Source organism: Ranitomeya variabilis, chromosome 4 (genome assembly GCF_051348905.1).
Source record: "Ranitomeya variabilis isolate aRanVar5 chromosome 4, aRanVar5.hap1, whole genome shotgun sequence".
Classification (NCBI taxonomy): domain Eukaryota; kingdom Metazoa; phylum Chordata; class Amphibia; order Anura; family Dendrobatidae; genus Ranitomeya; species Ranitomeya variabilis.
Window position 1 is genome coordinate 306,102,806 of NC_135235.1, and position 21,839 is coordinate 306,124,644.

The 21,839-nt window shown below is 39.7% G+C and overlaps 2 protein-coding genes across 3 annotated transcripts; both read left to right on the forward strand.

Moving 5' to 3' along the window:
• The first annotated feature begins 6,866 nt into the window (after nucleotides 1–6,866).
• On the forward strand, nucleotides 6,867–9,863 carry LOC143768886 (zinc finger MYM-type protein 1-like). Of its 2 annotated transcripts, none has more exons than XM_077257504.1 (2): nucleotides 6,867–9,629; nucleotides 9,714–9,863. In XM_077257504.1, the coding sequence occupies exon 1, from the start codon at nucleotides 6,982–6,984 to the stop codon at nucleotides 8,719–8,721; it is 1,740 nt and encodes a 579-aa protein (XP_077113619.1). In that variant the 5' UTR covers nucleotides 6,867–6,981; the 3' UTR covers nucleotides 8,722–9,629; nucleotides 9,714–9,863. The 2 variants fall into 2 exon arrangements, with proteins under 2 accessions (XP_077113619.1, XP_077113620.1); XM_077257505.1 differs by having other exon boundaries at nucleotides 6,867–9,625.
• Nucleotides 9,864–11,439: 1,576 nt separating this feature from the next.
• Nucleotides 11,440–16,523, forward strand: LOC143764618 (transcription factor HES-5-like). Its single transcript, XM_077250379.1, has 3 exons — nucleotides 11,440–11,647; nucleotides 12,042–12,222; nucleotides 14,728–16,523. The coding sequence occupies exons 1-3, from the start codon at nucleotides 11,579–11,581 to the stop codon at nucleotides 14,955–14,957; spliced, it is 480 nt and encodes a 159-aa protein (XP_077106494.1). The 5' UTR covers nucleotides 11,440–11,578; the 3' UTR covers nucleotides 14,958–16,523.
• Nucleotides 16,524–21,839: the final 5,316 nt, after the last annotated feature.

Genomic DNA, 21,839 nt, shown 5'->3' on the forward strand with positions numbered 1-21,839 from the left:
TAGAAGAGACTATTAGAAACTATTTCAACGAAAACTCCACAGAGGGTATCAGCCCTTTCTCTCTGTGGAACGCCCATAAAGCGGTTTTGAGGGGTAAAATCATGCAGATTTCAGCTAGGTACAATAAAAAGAAAAGGGAGAATATAAAAAACCAGCAAGAACAAATCAGAGCTAAAGAAGAAATACAAAATACCCTACACCCACCCTCATCAGATATCCACTTAGATATACTCAAACTTAGACAAAAACTAAAAACAGCCATCCTTTCTGAATACAATTCTGCAATAAAAATATCAAAATATAAGGTATATTCTTCGCTTAACAAACCGACGAAATTCATGCTAAACAGACTAAAAAAAGAAAGAGTTAGAAATAGAATTTCCAAAATTAAAAATGAACAAGGCGAGACAAAATTTCACCCAAAGGAAATTGCCGACACCTTCGCCGAATACTATCATAGTCTCTACAATTTAAATATAGATCCTAATACCCAACGCCCAGACAAATCAATTATAAATTTTTTTCTGGAGAATATATAGATCCCTGAAATAGACCCGGTAAATTTGGAGGTTCTGACCTCACCGTTTCATGTAGAAGAAATAAAAAACGTAATACATAATCTCAAATTACAGAAATCCCCTGGACCCGACGGTTTTGTCGGCGAGTACTATAAAGCTTTCTCTGACGTTTTATCCCCGTGCTTGGAACAGGTCTTTAACACTGCATCTATGTGTGGCTCCTTTCCAAAGGAAATGTTAGAGGCTACGATAGTCATGATTCCTAAGGGACAGAACGGCTCTGATAGGGTTCAAAATTATAGACCTATTTCACTTATCAATTGCGATCTGAAAATCTATGCAAAAATTTTAGCTGAAAGACTGAAGGAGGTTCTCCCTGGTCTGATTCACAACGACCAGTTAGGTTTTGTTATGGGAAGACAGACCTCAGACGGAACTAGGAGGCTTCTAAACATAATAAATAAAATTAAAGCAAACCAATCCCCTTCATTATTGATTACGCTAGACGCGGAAAAAGCGTTTGATCGCATAAACTGGGACTACCTTAGGGCCGTTCTGGATCGCTTTGGCTTTGGTAGAGGACTGACCACATCTATATTTGCTTTGTATTCCTCTCCTAGCTTGCGGATATATGTCAATAACCAATTTTCCAAAACATTTTCAATAAATAACGGCACCAGGCAAGGGTGCCCATTGTCTCCACTCTTATTTGCATTGGCAATAGAGCCGTTGGCAATCCAAATTAGGAATAACATACTGATCAGGGGTATTGATACTGCTCGCCGACAACACAAAATTAGTTTGTTCGCAGATGACCTGCTGCTGTCTCTTTCTGACCCAATCATATCTACTACTACTTTGCTTGAAATTTTGGAATCCTTCTCTGAGGTTTCCTATTTCAAAATTAATAGAAAAAAATCCAAAATTCTCCAATTTAACTTAGATAAACAATCTGAAAAAATCTTGAGAGAGAGGACTGGTTTCATATGGGAAGAGACTGAAATATCCTACTTGGGAATAACCTTCTCTAAAAATTTCATGTCAACAGTCAAAAATAATATTGAAAGGGTATTACAAGTTATCTCACAAGATTTTCAAACTTGGAGTAAAACAGAGCTGTCTTGGACAGGAAGAGTACTCGCAGTCAAAACTATAGTTCTACCTAAAATTTTTTACCTATTTCGGTCGCTCCCTCTACTGATCCCTACTCTCCTTTTAAGCAAGCTACAAACATCAATAAATTCATTTATTTGGGGTAGTAGAAGAGCGAGAGTGGCTTGCAGCGTTCTTTACAAACATAAATCTAGAGGTGGTTTGGGCCTGCCTAATGTCCAAGCCTACTATTATAGTAATCTTATAAAACAAAGTCTAAATTGGTTTAAACACTCTGATGTGCCAGCCCGGGTAGACTTGGAAGCTTCACATAATAAATACCGTCCCCTAAAATTTTGTGTATATAATAGAATATTCAAACCCAGATCCTCAATTTCATCCTCTTCTCATCCCATCATCGAAGCTATCTCTGTCTCATGGATCAAGCTAGCAAGAGTAAAAAGGGGCAACAAAGACTCAGAATTTCTATATAACTTTCCACTTAAATTACTAACATACTCAACTCACAACTCCCAACAAAATGGTCGGAACTGGGTATCAGAACAATTAGGGATATTTACAATGGCGAGTTCATCACCTTTCAAAATTTCAGAAGAAAATTCAATCTTCAATCCTCAGACTTTATGGAATATATTATGATAAAAGAGCAAATAGGTAAATTCTTAAAAGGCTCACATTCAAAAACAGAAATGGTGGTCAGGCTTCTAAACAACATCAATCACAAAACTTTTTGGAGCATAAGGTACATTTACGACTTTTTCAATAATGATAATAGCTTTACCAAGAATTCTTATATGAAACGCTGGGAGAAAGATTTAAGAACCTCCTTCAGCGATGAGTCCTGGGAAAGGGCCTTGATTAACTCTTACGCTTCTAATATTTCCTTAACCCTTCACGAATCTTTCTTTAAAATACTGGCTAGGTGGTATTTGACCCCTGTGAGGATTTCCCACTTTAACAAATCACAGTCTTCTCTCTGTTGGAGAGATTGTGGGTACCCCGGGAGCTTGCTCCATATTTTCTGGAGCTGTCCAAAAATTAAGACACTGTGGACTCCGGTTTCTGATTACATCAGTAACACACTTGGCAAAGAATTCCAACTTACTCCTCAAGCTGCCTTGCTCTCTATGGATCTGGATGATATACATCCTTCGATGAGATATGTGATTATACACCTACTATTAGTAACTAAAAGTATGATTGCTTTCTACTGGAAGAAGACGGTGATTCCGGGACTCTCTGACATTGTTGACAGGCTTCATCTTCATAGTTCTATGGAATACAGATTTGCTGTCATAAAAGGAAGTTTACCTAAATACGGATTGAAGTGGGATAAATGGAATACTAGACATCTTCAAACTTAGTTCCATTCCATACTATAACTGATGTTGATACACTTAACACACCAAATGTTTTTCTTTTTCTTTTTTAGGTTTGTCCATACTTCTTGGACCTCTGAATGAGGTTTCGGGTTAAAAATTAATATTTAGAGTCTTGTCTATTTGTTTATTCAGAAATAAGTTATGATTTATACCATTAACAAATATTTGTACTAAAGTTCTCAAGTTCTCCTCTCCCTGGATCCCCTTCCATTCCCATCTCCTTTTCCTTTCCCTTCTATTCCCCTCCCTTTCCCTGCATTGCCCCTATACCTTCCCTCCCTTCCATACAAAATTTAAAATGTTTTTCGTATATGTTATCTGCCTCTTATAACATCAATAAAATTATTTGAACAAGAAACAACATTCTGATCGTCCATTATTGCATTTTATTGCAATGTTGTGACGACAAAATAACCATAATTCTGGCGCTTTTAATTTTCTTCTCATTATGCTGTTTATCAATCTGATTAATTCTTTTTATATTTTGCTAGATTGGCGTTTCTGAATATGGCGATACAAAATATCTGCATTTTATTTATTTTATTCTTCTGTTTTGAATGGGGCAAAGGGGGGGTGATTTGAACATTTGCATTTTTTTTAAAAAAACAAACCTTTTTTTCCCCACTTTTTACATGTTTCAATAATCTCCGTGGGAGACTTGAAGCTCCAATCATCTGATCGCTTGTGCTACACTGAGCAGTTCTGCAGCCCTGCTCCATGAAGCAGAAATGCTCATCTGCTATGAACCCCAAACACTGGGTGGCGCTCACAGCAGATCGGCTATAACAACCACAGGGGTCTCCTACAGACCCCGGGTTGTAATGCCAACCCATCGGCAACCCACAGTCATGTGACATGGGTGCTGATGGGTTGGGGTTTTGACACGCTTCCGACGTGTGCATGTTAAATGCCACTGTCAGAGATTGACAGCGGCATTAAACATGTTAGCAGCTGTGCGTGGATCGTGATTCCACCCAAGGATGTTAGGGGCACATGTCAGCTGATCAAATCAGCTGACATGTGCCGGAAAAGTGGATGTGGATGTGGACTCAGCGCAGAAGCCCACATCAAAGGGGGAGACATGACATACGCCGTACATATACGGCGCATGTTGTGAAGGGGTTAAAAGGAACCTGTCAACTGATTCATGCTGCCCAAGCAAGAGACTATAGGGAAAGGACTGACTAGTCCATTTATAGTCCATGTATTTTTTGTACATTGAGGCTATAAGTCTTTAAAACTTGGACATTATTTTGCATTGCCTAAGGATTAAAGGATTTGTAAATGGAGACGGAGTTTCACATCCTATCACCAAAAAAAAACTCCCAGATCTTGTAGAACAAGATAACTGACAACTGACAACTTTTATCAAAAATAAAAAAAGCTTACGAGCTATCCACTGCAAGGTGAGTTGATCGATACTAGACAGGAGTTACCGAGCAGGCTTCCAGGATCTCTACAATTAGGGGCAGTCTTGGCGGATTCTTCTGCAAGCAGTAGGCACTTCAACTAGTAAAAGTTCAGCGAAACTCATTTATGTTCAAGAAATTGCTCCTCAGAAAACTTTTTCAGGGCTTGTCGTTATAGGAATCAGCTTATCAAAAGGGTTGTAAAAAGTTATATAAGTCACATAAATGTATATAAATGTAGCTATAAATTCTTCAAAGTGGAAAAAAAAAGTCCACAAATTTCAGCAGGTTCTGAATGAACAGCGGTCGTTCAATAGACTTACTTGACAGTCCATCCGCACTTACAATCCTAACCAAACGATTGATAATAGATCAGTCAGAGAGCACAGGCTGTCATTGTTCTCGGCAGCACATTTCGTGTTCATACAGGACCTTGTGCTGTTAAGAATGAATAAAAATCTTTTCACCCTAAGGGTACCGTCACACAGTGGCATTTTTATCGCTACGACGGCACGATTCGTGACGTTCTAGCGATATCGTTACGATCTCGCAGTGTCTGACACGCTACTGCGATCAGGCACCCAGCTGAGAATCGTACGTCGTAGCACATCGTTTTAAACTTTCTTTCGTCGCTGGATATCCCGCTGTCATCGCTGGATCATTGTGTGTGACAGCGATCCAGCGATGCGTTCGCTGGTAACCAGGGTAAACATCGGGTTACTAAGCGCAGGGCCGCGCTTAGTAACCCGATGTTTACCGTGGTTACCAGCGTAAAAGTAAAAAAAAAAAAAAACGTACATACTCACATTCCAGTGTCCTTCAGGTCCCTTGCCGTCTGCTTTCCGCTCTGACTGTCTGCCGGCCGGAAAGTGAGAGAAGATCACAGCGGTGACGTCGCCGCTGTGATCTGCTTTCACTTTACGGCGGCACTCAGTCAGAGCGGGAAGCAGACGGCAAGGGACCTGAAGGACATCAGATGGTATGTACGGTTTGTTTTTTTTTTACTTTTACGCTGGTAACCACGGTAAACATCGGGTTACTAAGCGCCAGGGGCGGAACTACCGGGGTCGCAGAGGTCGCGGCTGCACCAGGGACCGGGCCCAAAAGAGGGCCCGGTGCCGCCGCGACCTCTGCGACCTCGGTAGTCCGCCGTGGGCGCAGCTTACCGGGCCGCCGCCAGGATGAATTGCAGGCTGAGCGGCCGGTCACTGTGGGGGCAGGCCGTGCGGCGTCACGTTCCTCAGCTCCTCCTCCTCCTTTTCGCGGGGCTGCCAGGCGCGCGCGCGCTGCCTGGGGGACTTCGAGCGGTGAAGGTACGTGCAGCAACAGGACATGTGGGGGGTGCGACATGTGGGTGCGCCATGCTCTTCCCAGGTCCCGGGCTGCCTGGCGATGCCGATCGCCGGGCCCACGGCCCAGGTATGTCCGGGCGGCAGGAGCCGGTGCCATTATCGTTTAGCTGGGGGGGGGTGCCCTGCAATCCCCCCTACAAGTGCTCAAACCGCCCTGTGAAACTGTATTGGGGAGCCATGGGATGCATTCCCCCCCCCCCCCACCACATACATTGGTTTTGTGTATCTGCAATTCTTTTAAATGTAATGGCTGCAGTTATTGCGTGGTATATACAATTGCTCTGTTTGAACTTTCTTTGTGTCTATATTTAGGGTTTAACACCTGGATTTATTTTTCAAATTTCATTTTCAGATTGTTTAACTTTTATAACAGTTTATATCCACCATGTCCTCTTACCATCATTTGAGTGGCTCACAAAAACGTAAAAAAAAAAGGGAAGATGAACATAAAGTTCAAAAATTCCCAAAAATAAGCATTTTCTTCTCGCAGACAGCTACTGCTTCTGCATCTGCTGCTACAGACACTGTAACTGGTCAACGTGAGGAGATGATTGACAGCCCTAGCACTTCTACAGTTGCTGAAAGCTCTCAATCACCTTTAGGGGTGGAAAGTGCCCACACTGAAGCATGTAGCAACCAAACAAGCAGCACATCTGATGTGCAAGAAACAATAAAGGATACAGGCACCAGCTCTGCCTCCATAGAACATTCTTTAATTGAAGAAAAGTATGTTACAGATAGGGGACATTATCCTGTAACAATTACAGATTACAATATCAAACGTTTTATTCTTGCCAATGGTCCCTGCAGGCCTAAAGGGCCATTTCCTAGAGACAATGATGAACATCGTAGATGTTTCTCTGAAGCCTACTATGAAAGGACCACAAAAGCAGGGCACAGACTTCCAGTCACATGGCTTTGTTATTCTCCAAAGTTAAATGCTGCATATTGTGAGCCGTGCTGGTTATTTGGTGACCGTAACAAGTTAGGCTTTGAACCAGTATGGGCTAAGGGAATTTGTAAGTGGCAACGACTTTCTGCTAAAATAAAGATTCATGAAGCTTCCCAAGCTCACATGAACGCATGTGTTGTATATGATACCTGGAGGAGAAACAAATTAATAGATAAAGAGACTGAAGTACAAATTTTAAAAGAAAAAAATTTTTGGCGACAAGTCTTGCACAGAATAACTAGTGTGACACTCACTATGGCTATGGCCAATCTATCCTTCCGTGGGCATAGAGAAAAGATAGGCGAGATTAGTAATGGAAACTTTCTTTCTATAATAGAACTCCTAGCAGAATATGATCATGTATTGAAGGAGCTCCTCCAGTTACCTTTAGGAACAACAAAATATCTAAGCCCCAAAATTCAAAACGAAGTTATAGATATTCTTGCAAAACAACTTCAAGATGTCATTGTAGGTGAAATTAAAGCTTCTCAGTTTTTTTCCATAATTATGGACACTACTCAAGACATATCCAAAGTTGACCAGTTAAGTCAAATATTCCGGTATGTGACTGTATGCAGGGATGAGAGTGAAAGGGCAACTGCTATAAACATACAAGAGGTGTTTTTAGGCTATCATGCAGTTGAAGACCCTAGTGCTGCAGGACTTGAGAATGATATTCTCAAGTGCATAGAAAGTAAGGGCCTACAGCTGTCAAAATGTCGGGGCCAGGGTTATGATGGGGCTGCCACAATGAGAGGAGTTTATACAGGAGTTCAGGCTCGCATTCTAAAGCGAGAAAAGAATGCCTTGTATGTTCACTGTGCAGCCCATAACCTTAACTTGGTTATACAGGATGCTGTGAGCAATGTTCCTGAGACTTCACGATTTTTTGAGGTGTTGCAGAGTTTGTATGTCTTTTTTGGAGAAAGCATCACTCGGTGGTCTGTTTTACAATCCTTCACCACTGAATCCTCTCTCACCCTAAAAACCTTATGCCCTACACGATGGTCATCCCGTTACGACTCACTAATTGCACTTCGCTTTCGGTTTGTTGATGTCCTTAAGGCACTCTCTAAGTTGATATTGACATCCACCAAAGCTAAAGAGAGGGAAGAGGCTATGGCCCTTAGGACAAAAATTGAATCTTTTGAGTTTGTCCTCCTTATTGTTGTGCAGAGCAAAATTCTGGACAAGATAAATACTATCTCAAAGGTTCTTCAGTCAGACCATATGGATCTATCCAATGCTGCCCACTTAATTCAGAGTACCATAGAACATCTTAGCAGCTATAGAGACCAATTTGAGGATAGCAAAAAAACTGCCATCACACTTGCTGAAAAGTGGGGAATTTCTGCAGTGTTTGCAAATAAAAGGATTGCAAAAGTAAAGAGATACAGTGATGAGCTGAGCTTGGATGAGAGACTGCAGGATCCGGAGCGGAGATTTAAAACTGCTGTTTTTTATGCCACTTTAGACATAATCGTGTCTCAGTTAACAAGTAGGTTTAGTAGCATGAGCACAATAGTTGAAAGATTTAAGATCGTTCAGCCATCTGTATTGGCTACTGAATCAGATGATGACCTATTTCAAGCTGCAGTGCGATTTCAGCAGTATTATGAGGAGGATATATCCTGCGATTTTCCTGGGCAGCTACTTGGCTTCCGTGCAACACTTCAAAATGAGATAGTCAAGTCCCCCACAGTCAAAGATCTGGCTCATCTACTTATTATAGACAATGCTGCTTTGTCATCTACACTCCCAGATGTGTGTACAGCATTGTTGCTTTTTCTCACATTGCCAGTTACAGTTGCCTCAGCAGAAAGGGCATTTTCTAAATTGGCCTTGATTAAAAATTACCTAAGAAGCACCATGTCACAACAAAGGCTTTCTGGGCTTGCCCTGTTAAGCATTGAAAACGAAAGAGCCAGAAAACTGGACATTCCGGCAATTGTTGATAAATTTGCTGATTTGAAAGCAAGGCGGCGCAAGTTCTAACTATGTATTTTGCGTAAGTGTGCAGTTTGTTAGAACAAAGAGTTCCTACTTTGAAAAAGTTCATACTAACACAAAGTTCATACTAACACAAAGTTCATACTAACCAAAGTTCGTACTAACACAAAGTTCAATTTGTTACCTGGTTTGGTTTCACTAGTATTTTGCCTGCCTTCTTTTGGTAAAACATGCTTGCTTGTGACGCAGTAACATAGTAACGATAAAGTACCCATAAAGTCAAAATCAAAGCATATCTGTTATATTACCTCCCAAATAGTGTATATTTTTGTAAGTGTGTTCTCAGAAAAGAATTTTTAGGATGATTTCTTGCCTACTGTTCTTGAGCCACCTATGCAATTTATGTAGGTCTCTGTGAAGCAGTGACTGTAATTGGAATAATTGTTTGTGAATGGAGGGGTTAAGGTGGCTCTTTCTGCAAACCTGCAGAAAACTACTAAATAGCTGTTCATTGAAAATTCAAAGAATATGCAAAGTGTAGTTAAAAACAGAGGCAGGAACAGCCATCACCCCACAGACACATTGAATGCTTTGTCCCATACAGTGTGATGCAGGAGGGCTGGCATTTCAGCAAGCATCAATCTATTTAATAAAGCATTTAAGCTTGTTAATCAAAAAAAAAATACCTTTACCATTTGAGAATGGTACCACAAAAGCATCATACAAAGAAGGCAGGCAATCAACAATTGCAAAAAGCATTTAAATTAATAAATGTTCCCATTTCCTTTTCTACAGTGACAAGAATATTCATATTGCGTTTTATTACGTTCCTGTTTGAACACAGTTTGCCGTTTTAAGCATTTGTTCGAGTTGATTCTTTGAAACCGTTTTTATGTTGTTCCGCTTTGGTTAAGAAGCATGACCAGCACTGACTGAAAAACCAATTTCTGTAGGTAAAAATTCTTAACATGTAAACTTAATTTCCAGGTAATGTATTAGACTGTCAGCTAATTTTCCTTACAATCTTTTCTTTTTAGGGGATGCAACATGAAAGTTCATCTTTTGAGGGTAAGCTGTTGTTTACAACACTTTTTTCTTATCTTTCGGAAATGTTTTTTTTGCAATAGATATTTACTTCTTAGTTTAACATTGTATGCGTGTGTCTGTATATCATTTTTTTTTTTTTTGGGGGGGGGGGGGGGGGGCCCCATTCAAAAGTTCGCACCGGGGCCCGCAGGACTGTTGTTACGCCCCTGCTAAGCGCGGCCCTGCGCTTAGTAACCCGATGTTTACCCTGGTTACCAGCGAACCTCGGCATCGTTGGTCGCTGGAGAGCGGTCTGTGTGACAGCTCCCCAGCGACCACACAACGACTTACCAACGATCACGGCCAGGTCGTATCGCTGGTCGTGATCGTTGGTAAATCGTTATGTGAGACGGTACCCTAAGAACAAGCGTTTTCTTTGTTCATTGGGTGATCACCAGCCTGTTTACACTACAGTATCATCTTGAATAGATTCCTAGGAACTTGCTCATGATTTTTAGCCAGTGGAGATCTTTTGTGCAAGAGGGGTTGTATTTTTTTAGGCACCATCCTGCCATCTTATATCTAAGGGTTACATTTATATATAGTTTTATAATGTGTTAAGTCCAGAAAAAAAATGTTTTTATTTGTGCCACTTACTGAACACTAAAAATAATAAATTCACTGAAGTATCCAGGTTGTTACAATTGCAAGGATAGCAAATATGTCTATGATATTTACTGGTTTACTGCATTTATTATTGCTTATTTTACACCATTATTTGTTACTTTTACTTTGCAGCATTGTTTGGATTTAATTTATGTACCTATCTGCTGGAATAAAGAAATATATCTGTGAATATACCAGTGAATTAGTCCTGAAAAAAAAAAGTTGAGGATTTTCGGTAGAGAATATTCTATCATTCAACACAGTACAGACTTTGGCTCGCTGTCAGTCTTTGCCTTCCATGCCACAGATCCTGAGTTTCAATCCCAGCAGTTACAAGCTGGAAGATAAAGACGAGAATTATTGATTTGAATGGGCCATCATTATTATATCATTGACATAACGAGAGCAGTAGATGCCGGAGACCGCTCTTCCCAATGTTTTGCCTTGAAGGAAAGTACTGTCCTTGTAAGAAAATTCTACTTGTACAGAGCAGCCGTGCAGAAAAATGGTCAGCTGGTGAATGTGCGACACTTCTCCGCTCCAAAGCTCAGCAGAGCAGGAGTGAAAGTTTTTGGCATTATTACAGGATGAGGGACATTGACACATGGAGGTGGACACGTATGTCTTCACAGGATCTGGAACGCTACAATGGCCCATACATCTGAAGAACATACAGGTGTGGGCCCAGGTCCAAATTTTGCACCAGACTTTAGTTACGCCACTGAGTATAAAGCTGTTGAGATGTCTCATTGACCATCAACGTGGGTATCTCTCCATCAAGGAAGCATCCGTGCCACCATAAAGTAACCCTACAGGGGTTAATTGTTTTGTATTTGTATATTGTTTGCCTGTGTGTATACAGTAATTTCAGAAAACAGGTGCCGCAGGAATGTAATCTTCTGGTGGAATCAAGACATGCTGTGGTTTCTCTGAGATTGAAGCTTTCCCACGGTGAAGTCTCATTTGAGTCATGATAGAAATTGAGCTACGCCCAGTCCACCTGTTGATCTATAGAGGAGGGGAGATCATCTTCCCCCCCTGGGATTCGGTCAAACCTCTTAGGCACACTTCCATTATCTGCATTGTTCTCTTCATTGGTTTACACATGTGAGAAAATATAAGATGCAAAACGACTTGTCTACCAGCATGAGCTAGAGTATAAATACCTTGCACTGGTTGTCACACCAGTAACACTTCACTGTACACAATAATGGCATCGGCGTTCAAGACTTTGCAAGAAGCCAAAAAAGAAAAGATGAACGAGCTGAAAAAAAATAAGGTAAAGCCAAATACTATGTTATATTCTATTTCATTTATTATTATAGCTTCTATTATGTTATTATTAGAATCTAGTATACTTTATTGTATTTTTTATTATATTCTGATTTATTCTATTTTAACATAGATCGATAGACTGCTAAATCATACTATATATTATTTATTTATTATATTTATTTTTATGTATTTTTTATTTCATAAAATGTTTAAAATAGTAACTAAATGTGTTATTATATGTGCTGCAGATATATGATCAAAGAAAAGGGAAGACGAGAAAAAAATACTACAAAAATTAATAGAATGTTTTTTTTAAAAAAATGCCTTTATTACCATATAGGTTATGCAAACATAAAATGTTAAATTAATTTTGCACATTTGGTACATTTTTTCTTTAGATCAGGAAGCCGGTTATTGAAAAGATGAGGAGAGATCGTATAAATCACAGCATTGAGCAGCTCAGAATTTTACTGGAGAAAGACATCCAGAACCATCACCAGCACTCAAAATTAGAAAAGGCTGACATTTTAGAGATGGCCGTAAAATATTTGCAGCGTCAGAGGCAGCGTTGCATAAATGGTAAGACAATCCGCAAGGTCTAAGAGTAAGAAAAACAAAATGTATTTGTATTTTATAATTATGAATATGAGGGATGTAGCCTTACAGGATGCAAATATACTCTTGGTCCCCACTATCTTACATAGATAAAATATATTTATTTCCAAAGTGTTTCTAGGTGAAACAGACTTCTTCCTCAGGGGAACCAAAATAGTAGTGGTTCCCCTGAGGAAGAGGTCCATTTGACATAGAAATGTGTTGGGAATAAACTACAATCTATTTATGTTCACCTGTTAAAGTTATAATAGTTTCCCTGAGGAAGAGGTCGGTTCAGCCTTGAAACGCGTTGGAAAAAAACTACAATCTATTTCTTCCTTTGCGACATATTGACATTGACATTGCTTAATCCAACCAGAGGAGCAGCCACAGCTGGGGTATTGCTATCTAAGGCTATTCAATTGCTGTGGTTTCACAGCATCACAAGGTGAGCAAAAAAATGCAATAAATCGGCATGCTATTTTGTTAAAGCCCTATATGCGCTTTTTGTCAATTCCTAGTCTATTAAATCTGATTTTCAACCATTTTTTGGCCCTTAGTTTTTACCATAAGTGCGGCATTAGTTTTTTGCATATGTAAAAAAAAAAGATTCCAAATTTATACTTCCCATTAGAGCAAATTTAGACAGTCATAGTAAAACTCGGGTCAGTTATGTGAGCAAATTGCGCACTTGACTGTCACTGAATACAGCTCTGTGTGCTTATCCACTTAACGGACAGGTACTTGAGCTGACAGCTATTTAAATGACGCAGTCTGATCAGTAAAATGGACATAATTTCGTACAAAACCTCAAAAATGGGTGGGACAAACTTGTTGGCACCTTTCCAAAATTGTGGATAAACAACTGTTTCAAGCATGTGATGCTTGTTCAAACTCACCTGTGGCAAGTTAGCAGGTGTTGGCAATATGAAAACAACACCTGAAACCAGATATAAAAGGTAGAGGTTGACTCAATCTTTGCAATGTGTGTGTCTGTGTGCTACACTAAGCATGGAGAACAGGATGAGGAGGAGAGAACTGTCTGAGGACTTGAGAACCAAAATTGTTGAAAAATATCAACAATCTTTAGGTTACAAGTCCATCTACAGAGTTCTTGATTTTCCTTTGTCCACGGTGCGCAACATAATCAAGAAGTTTACAACCAATGGCACTGTGGCTTATCTCCCTGGACGGTAAAGAAAAATTGATGAAAGGTTGCAACGTACGATAGTCTGGATGCAGGATAAGCAGCCCCAATTAAGTTCCAAAGAAATTCAAGCTGTTCTGCAGGCTAAGGGTGCATTAGTGTCAGGGCGAATTATCCGTCGAAATTTGAGTGAAAGCAAATTATATTGCAGGAGACCCAGGAGGACCCCACTGCTGACACAGAGACATACAAAAGCAAGACTGCAGTTTGCCAAAATGTATGTGAGTAAGTCAAAATCTTTCTGGGATAGTCTTCTGAATAGATGAGACCAAAATAGACCTTTTTTGTAAAGAACTTCATTCTACTGTTTACCGAAAACAGAATGAGGTCTACAAAGAAAAGGACACAGTACCTACAGTCAAATATGGTGGAGGTTCAAAGATGTTTTGGGGTTGTTTTGTTGCCTCTGGAACTTGGTGCCTTGAGTGTGTGCAAGGCATCATGAAATCTGAAGATTACCAAAGGATTTGGCAGTGTAATGCCCAGTGTCAGAAAGTTGGGTTTGCATCTTTGGTCTTCCAGCAGGACAATGACCCCAAATATACTTCAAGACGCATCCAGAAATGGATGGAAACAAAGCGCTGGAGAGTTCTGAAGTGGCCAGCAGGGAGTCTGGATCTAAGTTGCATTTAACACCTGTGGAGAGATCTTAAAATTGCTGTTGGGAGAAGGTGCCTTCAAATATGAGAGACCTGGAGCAGATTGCAAAAGAAGAATGATCCGAAATTCCAGATGAGAGATGATGGTCGTAGGAAGCAATTGATTGCAGTTATTTATTCCAGAGGTGTGCAACCAAATATTAAGTTGAGGGTGCCAACAATTTTGTCCTGCCCAACTTTGGGGTTTTGTGTGAAATTATGTCCAATTTTCCTTTTTCTGTTTTTTGTTGTTGTTTCAATACACAGAAAGGAAATAAACATGTGTATAACAAATCATGTGTAATTGCAATCATTTTCTGGGAGAAATACTGTTTTCTGGAACAATTTAAAGGGTGCCAACGTTTTCGGTGATGACTGTAAGTTGGGGTGGAGGGGGCATAAAATAACAATATTTAATATTAATTATTTAAACATATGTATTAAAAAGAGAGAAAATATGATATGCAATACTTTCTAATTCTTAATTGTTTCCTTGAATGACAATAATAATAATAATAATTAGAAGAAACATTTGTTTTTTCATTATGATACATGGAATTTTTATTTCTTAAAAAGTTGTATATTATACAGAGAAAACCTCTTCACCTAATAATATTTATTTTTCATTATCATTTTTATATTCAGAGTCTCAGAATGCTCAAGACTTGTATTACCAAGGATATTACATGTGCCTCAAAGAGACAGTGGGATTTCTGCATAACCAGGAGAACTCACCAGGGAAAATATTAAGGCACATCTGTATGCAACAAAGTCAAGCAATTGTTGAACACACCTTCCCGTATGCAGCTGCCCCAGTAGAGAGATACCCCTATAATGCCTCGGAAGGTAATGGAAAAATATGGAGACCTTGGTAGGACAATATTAGAACATGAAAAATAACTGTAATCAGTGGTGGACACAGACAGAAGAGGCCCCTGTGCAAGAACAATATCTGGGCCATATGAAGTCCCAGATATTGTGCTCAATAGAATTCACAATTCCACCTGCTTTGGAGATGGTATTGGCCCCCTTAGCTCCTGGGCCCCTGTGCGGCTGGACAGGTTGCACCTATGGTATGTCCGCCCCTGCCTCCAATATCTGAACTGTAAATAATAGGATGGTAATTGTAAATAGTAGGATGGCAATTGTATAGGAAATCAATAAGTGTTGGTGATATTGAAATCTCAGTGGTGCCCCTAGTGGCAATATGGTATAACTACAGGCAATGTAAGGACTCCACCGCCAGACTTCTTGAATCATTTACTCACTTTGGTCCAATACCTGTAAACGACTATGGGTACATTCACACTTGGGTAAATTTTGTGGCACTTTGTTTCTGAAACGGAATCAGTTTACTGATGTGTTTGAAACACTTTCCACTAAAGGAAACAAATCCTATCATTAGTAGTGGTCAGTTTTCCTTAATTCGTGTTTATGATTGCTGTTACCCTGCTTCAGCCCTACTACGCACTTCCGTTTTTACATAGCAAGTCATTTTATTGAGGCATTCTCCCCAGCGAGCATTAGAGAGCTTTCTGATTTATGCAGGCGACAGATATCAGTGCACAGAGTACCTGTGGGTCCTTAATACTGAGCTGTAGGGGATCATGGAATCATAGAATGGTAGAGATGGAATGGACCTCCAGGATCATTGTGTCCAACCCCCTGCTCAATGCAGGAGTCACTAAACCATCTCAGACAGATGTCTGTCCAGCCCCTGTTTGAAGACTTCCATTGAAGGAGAACTCGCCACCTCTCGTGGCAGCCTGTTTCACTCATTGATCACCCTCATTGCCAAAAAGTTGTGTATCTTCTCCGTCAGTTCCATTCCATTGCTTTTTGTGTTTCCATGGAATGGCGTTGGTTTTATCTGATTGAATAAGACCTAATACACATGGACATATTAATTTGTAGCAGACAATGGGGACCCAAACTGTACCTCTATTTTCAGATGAATGTTTTGTGCGATCTTCCAAAAATTGTGGCTTGCTTCACTAAATGCCGTATGTACGTATTTTCCCCTAAAAGCACTATGTATGTTTGAGAGAATATCTCCAAATCATGGCGACCACAAATAGAGAGAAGGCATCAGCGACGATTGCACAGATGTTACTTGTCTTTTATAAAGACGTTACATAAACTTCCTTTCTCTCTCACAGGCAATATTTGCGCTGGAAAGATTCTATAGGTCTCATGTATAAAAACTGGTGCACACAACAACAGGAGCTGTGACCGACCAGATTTCAGCTTCTCTTTTTTTCCCAGCAGGACTGATGATCCAGCTGGGTGCTCTAGTTTTTACACATGAGGCCACTTATGTGCTATTCAGGGACATAAATGGTTCCAAACTCTGATTTTTTTTCTGTGTTTTGTTATAATCATTATTTTAAACGTTTAATGTAAGAGAAAATAAATAAATAACTATTTTCAGAAGAACTCAATTGTGTCTCATTCTTGCATATGTATCAACAATTGAAAACCTAATGGGGACAGGGGGCATTTGGAATTCTACTGTCCTCTTACTAAGCATTTATTTGTTTTGCATTTGGGGGGTCCTTACACAGCCATATGATAGAAATACACTTGCCAACAATTAATACTTTTAGAAAAGAATAACTTAAAGGGAATATGTCACCTGTTTTTTGCTACGTAATCTGAGAGCACTATAATGTAGGGGTAGAGACCATGATTCCATGGATGTGTCACTTACTAGACTGCTTCTTGTAGTTTTAACAAAATCAATGTTTTATCAGGAGGAGATTATCACTAGTGGAATAGTTGTCTCTAGTCATGTAGTCCTCCTGCCCTGTATAACCCCGCCCCCATCACTGATTGGTAGCTTTCTGCCTATGAACAGTGTACCCAGAAAGTTGCCAATCAGTGGTGGGGGTGGGATTATACATAGCTCAGTAGAGAACTGGTAGATCTTCAGCAGATAAAAACATTGTTTTATTAAAACTGGGGCAAGCAGCCCAGTAAGTGATAAATCACTGGAATTAGGGTCTCTGACCCTACATCATGCTGCTCTCAGATGGGGTAGAAAAAAACTTGACAGATTCACTTTAATATTCCCAATTGAAAATGCCATGTTAACTTGATGACAACCTGTAGTCAATATCCTGATCACAAGATACAGGATACCATAAATAGCAGCATGCATTCTGAAAGTGGATTTGGAGATAAAACAGAAGGAAATTAATTCCTCACAACAAATATACTAATTATACTAATGCTAATATTTTAGGCTATTTATGCGACTCTGAGCCATATTATTGTTAACCCTTCTGCAACATCAGTTCTATTCACTGCATGCCAAAATGACTACCCCCCCCCCCCCCAGTCACCCACACGGAGGACATGACTGATCTTTACAGATTGCAGCACGTCCCTCAGGAAATCAGAAATCAAAGTAATGACTACACATTATTAATGCAGTTGTATGCAGGCAGAATTCCCAAGAGGCCTTGTGCAGGGCAGTGATATCACCGAGGACACATAGGCACTTATATGAATAACCATAAATGTCCAAACATCAATTCTTTTTTTTACGTTAGAGATTTTATTTTGTAACAATTTATTCATGTCATTTTGGATATAATCAAGTGATTCCTGACAACTATAAGTAGCAGATATTACCAATACTTTGCATGCACCAGGTTGCGCTGGATGAACGGTTCTACAGAGAGGCTGCACTAAATACACTTTTTAGACATAGAATTGGATTTCACTGATCAAGGGACTCTTTTTTGAAAATAAATATGATCTGTAGTTTATATAGGCTTTCATAATTTGCTGAAAGTTCTCTATTAGGCTCCTTTTGGGGGGTTTCACTGACTTTTTTTTAGTCAAATTCACCAAAAGGCACACGTGATTTTACACATTTTATACATTTTGCACAAAATTTGCACCCCAAATCGTCTTTTTCTTCTGCCTTTAATCGTCTTTGGAACTTTTTATTGCAAAGTCGCATGTTTTCTAAAATTTTGCAAACTGTTTTACCGGCATGTATAAAATTATTTTGGGGGAGGAATGTAGTAGACTTTCACCAAATCGTGTGACTTTTTTAAAAAAAGGTCTAATTTTATGAATTTGTCTAAAACATCTGGAAAAGACACGTAGACTCAAAAAATCAGAAAACTAACTAAACAACATAAGACAACTTGAAAAAAAGTGCAAATTATTTGATGAATTTGTCGCAAATCACAAAGTCACTAACTTGAGCTATTCACGCCAAAAAAAAATGAAATGCAATGATGAATTGGACCGTTAGGCTATGTTCACAAGTTGCGTTTTTGCTGCATTTTACATTTTAAAAGCTGCTTTTTACAGTATCAACAAATGAGATTTCAGAAATCTTATGCACACGCAAGCTTTTTTTCCTGATTGAATTGGAACACTGCTACATGTCAATTCTTTCAGCATTTTTGCAACATTTTTTCATCCACAGAAAGCAAAAATGCAGCAAAAAATGTTATCATCAGTTTTTGTAGTGTTTTTAGAGAACACAAATGCAGGTACAGCAGGATGTGAGCACATTAATTTTTGTGATTTTCCCAAGTTTAAACCAAAATGTCTTGGTCTCCCCACATGAGCATGGCTGTTTGTATTAGTATAGTTTAATAAAATTAACGATATGTGTTAAAGTAAACAATGCCCGACCAACTTAATGCCTGACCAATGTGTAACAGTAAGCATTGCCTGACCAACTCAATGCCCCACCAATCTGTAAAAGTAAGCAGTGCCTGACCAACTCAATGCCCCACCAATGTGTAAAAATAAACAGTGCCTGACCAATGTGTGAAATTGAACAATGCATGACCATGAATGTGGAAAAGTAAACAGTGCCCTACCAACTCAATGTACTGCAAATGTCTTAGGTAAAATATGCCCAACCAATTCCCCCCAGTTTTTACATTTGCGATTGTGTATTTTTTCATGAACTCATATGAACCCTTTTTGTTCAGAATAGTCACTGTTTTTTCAGACATAGAATAATTTTTCCACAAAATAATTTGACCAATTTTCTTTCTTCAAACAATATTTTAGAATTTCACCCATGTCTTGCATTGGTGGCCTAACACCTTGCATTGTTCATGCTTATATCATGGAAGGAAAGCTTAACTCTGGCAACCCGAACAACGCAGAAAAAAATGCAGCAATATAAGCAGCAAATAGCCAGCAAAGTCTGCTTTTTGTCTGCACCTTTACTTACAGCCAAGAGAAAAGGATTTGGCTGCAGAAAAAAACCCTCAAAAAAAGCAACGTGTGAACACGCCTTAGCCTTAGTAGTGTCATAATTCATTAACTCGATTCATCTCTCCCCTGATATCATCTGTAGGGGAAGTGGCGGGAGGCCTCCATATACATTGGATAATGGTCCCGTTCCACCAAAATTAGCGGTTTCGGATAACTCTAATGTGTATGGACACCTTTAGAAGATAATTGGTGGCAAATTCATCAAGACTGACATAGAGCACACTCACACTACGCTACGCCACTCTTGCTGGAGTACAACGTTCCAAATTCATTAAGAGACAACATATTGAATTTGGCACCTTCTGACTGCTGTGCGCTTCCGTGGGCAAAGCCAGAAGTGCTACTCCAGTCAGGGACTGAAGTAGCATTTCTGGTGTACAAAATTCTGACACTTTTGCATAATTGAATGACGGACGTGATCGTACCCTATCCCGCCCCAGCTCTTCCCCAGCTAATCACCAGCTCCATCCGCTTCAGCGAAACTGATTCAAACTGGCGTGAAAATGCCAAAAATTGCAAAATGTTTGAATGAACAAAAAGACAAAGAAGTGTGTAAACTGGGGCAAGGATCACGTTAAGGCTGCCGTCACACTAACAGTATCTGGTCAGTATTTTACATCAGTATTTGTAAGCCAAAACCAGGAGTGGGTGATAAATGCAGAAGTGGTGCATATGTTTCTATTATACTTTTCCTCTATTTGTTCCACTCCTGGTTTTTTGGCTTACAAATACTGATGTAAAATACTGACCAAATACTGCTAGTGTGACGGCAGCATAATACATAAAAAAATACATAAGGTTTATTGAAATTCAAAAATACAAGACAGACAAAAACACACATTTTAAAAAAAATTATTAAAAAGCCAAAAATAACTGCAGGAGGACCATGTAAGGTCCAACCCAACTCCTCCACTGAGTGCACTTAAGATATTGCACTAATAAAAAATGTCCTAAAAAGGTTGCTGATCAGAGATAAAAACAATCTATAAAGTACAGTTCATAAATAATAAACATGAACAGTAAAAGATGGAAAAATGCTACAAGGTCCAGTGTTAATAGCTCCCCAAGCAATAATAACTCCTAATGGTTGAAAAATAGGGTAGAGGCAATTCTTGTAGTATCCAAACTGTAAGGGATACAGCAAAACACCATAGAGGGAAACAAAGGTCCAGGAAAATAAAGCCTGCGGGTAGAAATACAGCTCTGGCAAAAATTAAGAGACCAAACCGTGTCATGGGCAGCCCATTTTCCAAACCAGAACCCCACTGAAAAACTCTGGAATGCAATCAAGAGGATGATGGACCAGCCATCAAACAAACTGCAGTCCCGGGAGCAGCGCGACCCCTGCATCACGGCGCCGGTGTCCTCTGGGGTTACAGCGCTACTGCCCCTGCAAATACCTCGCCTCTCTACAGCGCTTACCCCCCAGACCTCCAGACTGACCAAGGCGCTATCTTCTCCCGGTCTCCATTTTGCCGTTGGCACCTATATGGGCCCATATACACAGTTGTGGTCTCCAGTATTCAAAAAGTGTTTCTGATGAAGGTCTTGTGACCGAAAACGTTTAAATTTTGAACTGGATGCACCAAATAAATGAACTTCTTGTTTTGCAAAGATGATCCTCTGAGTGCCAAGTACTTTATTGCTTACATTTTACGGGTTGGATACTCAACTTGTGCACCACCAAGAAGCCTTGAGTGCCGTGTCTACTATTACTATGTAAATGATAGAAATCACACGGTCACTTCACGGTGTGTGGAAGAAAAGGAACCCATGTTGCGCAAAATATTTCTGACTTTTCTAAGCTTATGACACAGTTCTCTACAGCAAAAGCTGTGATGAATGTGTTGAAGAGAGCCATAAGATCAAATACTTAATTAACCTCAAGACATAAGAGATTGAGAGAAGCAACCCATAACATGTATTGTTTAACCTTACATAAGTTTTCCTCAGATCAAAGTGAGACCCTAAAGATGGCTGCCATTTCCTGTATCAGAACCATGTGCTGGTATCCAAGATGATCAATGAGACCCTAAAGATGGCTGCCATTTCCTGTATCAGCATGCCATGTGCTCTGGTATCCAAGATGACGCCCACCCTGATGACCTCATGGATCCACCCACAGTGACGCCAACAATGATGACCTCATGAACCAACCCACCCTGATGACCTCATGGATCCGCCCATGGACTTGCTCATTGCCCAACCCACTAACCAATGAAATACATCCGATCAATCCCATTTTAGAGCTTACCGAGCCCCCTTACAGAAAATATATAAGCTTGTGTTTTGACTAATAAAGGTCCTTCTTGGAGCTGAGCCACAGATTGATCAAGGAGTATACATCTGACTGTGTCTGTCTGGTGTATTTCTTTAGTGCGCACATGATCAATATCCATTAGGCCAGGAGTAGGCAACTAGAGAATTGAACATTTTATTAATTGTTCAACCCAACAAATGGGCCAATTATGTTTATTTTGCATTTATTTCTTTTTCCTTAT

Excerpts from the sequence above, each read along its gene's own strand:
- LOC143768886 (XM_077257504.1), top strand. The coding sequence starts at position 6,982 with ATGGCTATGGCCAATCTATCCTTCCGTGGGCATAGAGAAAAGATAGGC.
- LOC143764618 (XM_077250379.1), top strand. The coding sequence starts at position 11,579 with ATGGCATCGGCGTTCAAGACTTTGCAAGAAGCCAAAAAAGAAAAGATG. Across the intron at positions 11,648-12,041 it reads ACGAGCTGAAAAAAAATAAG|ATCAGGAAGCCGGTTATTGA; the intron begins GTAAAGCCAAAT and ends TTTTTTCTTTAG. Across the intron at positions 12,223-14,727 it reads GAGGCAGCGTTGCATAAATG|AGTCTCAGAATGCTCAAGAC; the intron begins GTAAGACAATCC and ends TTTTATATTCAG.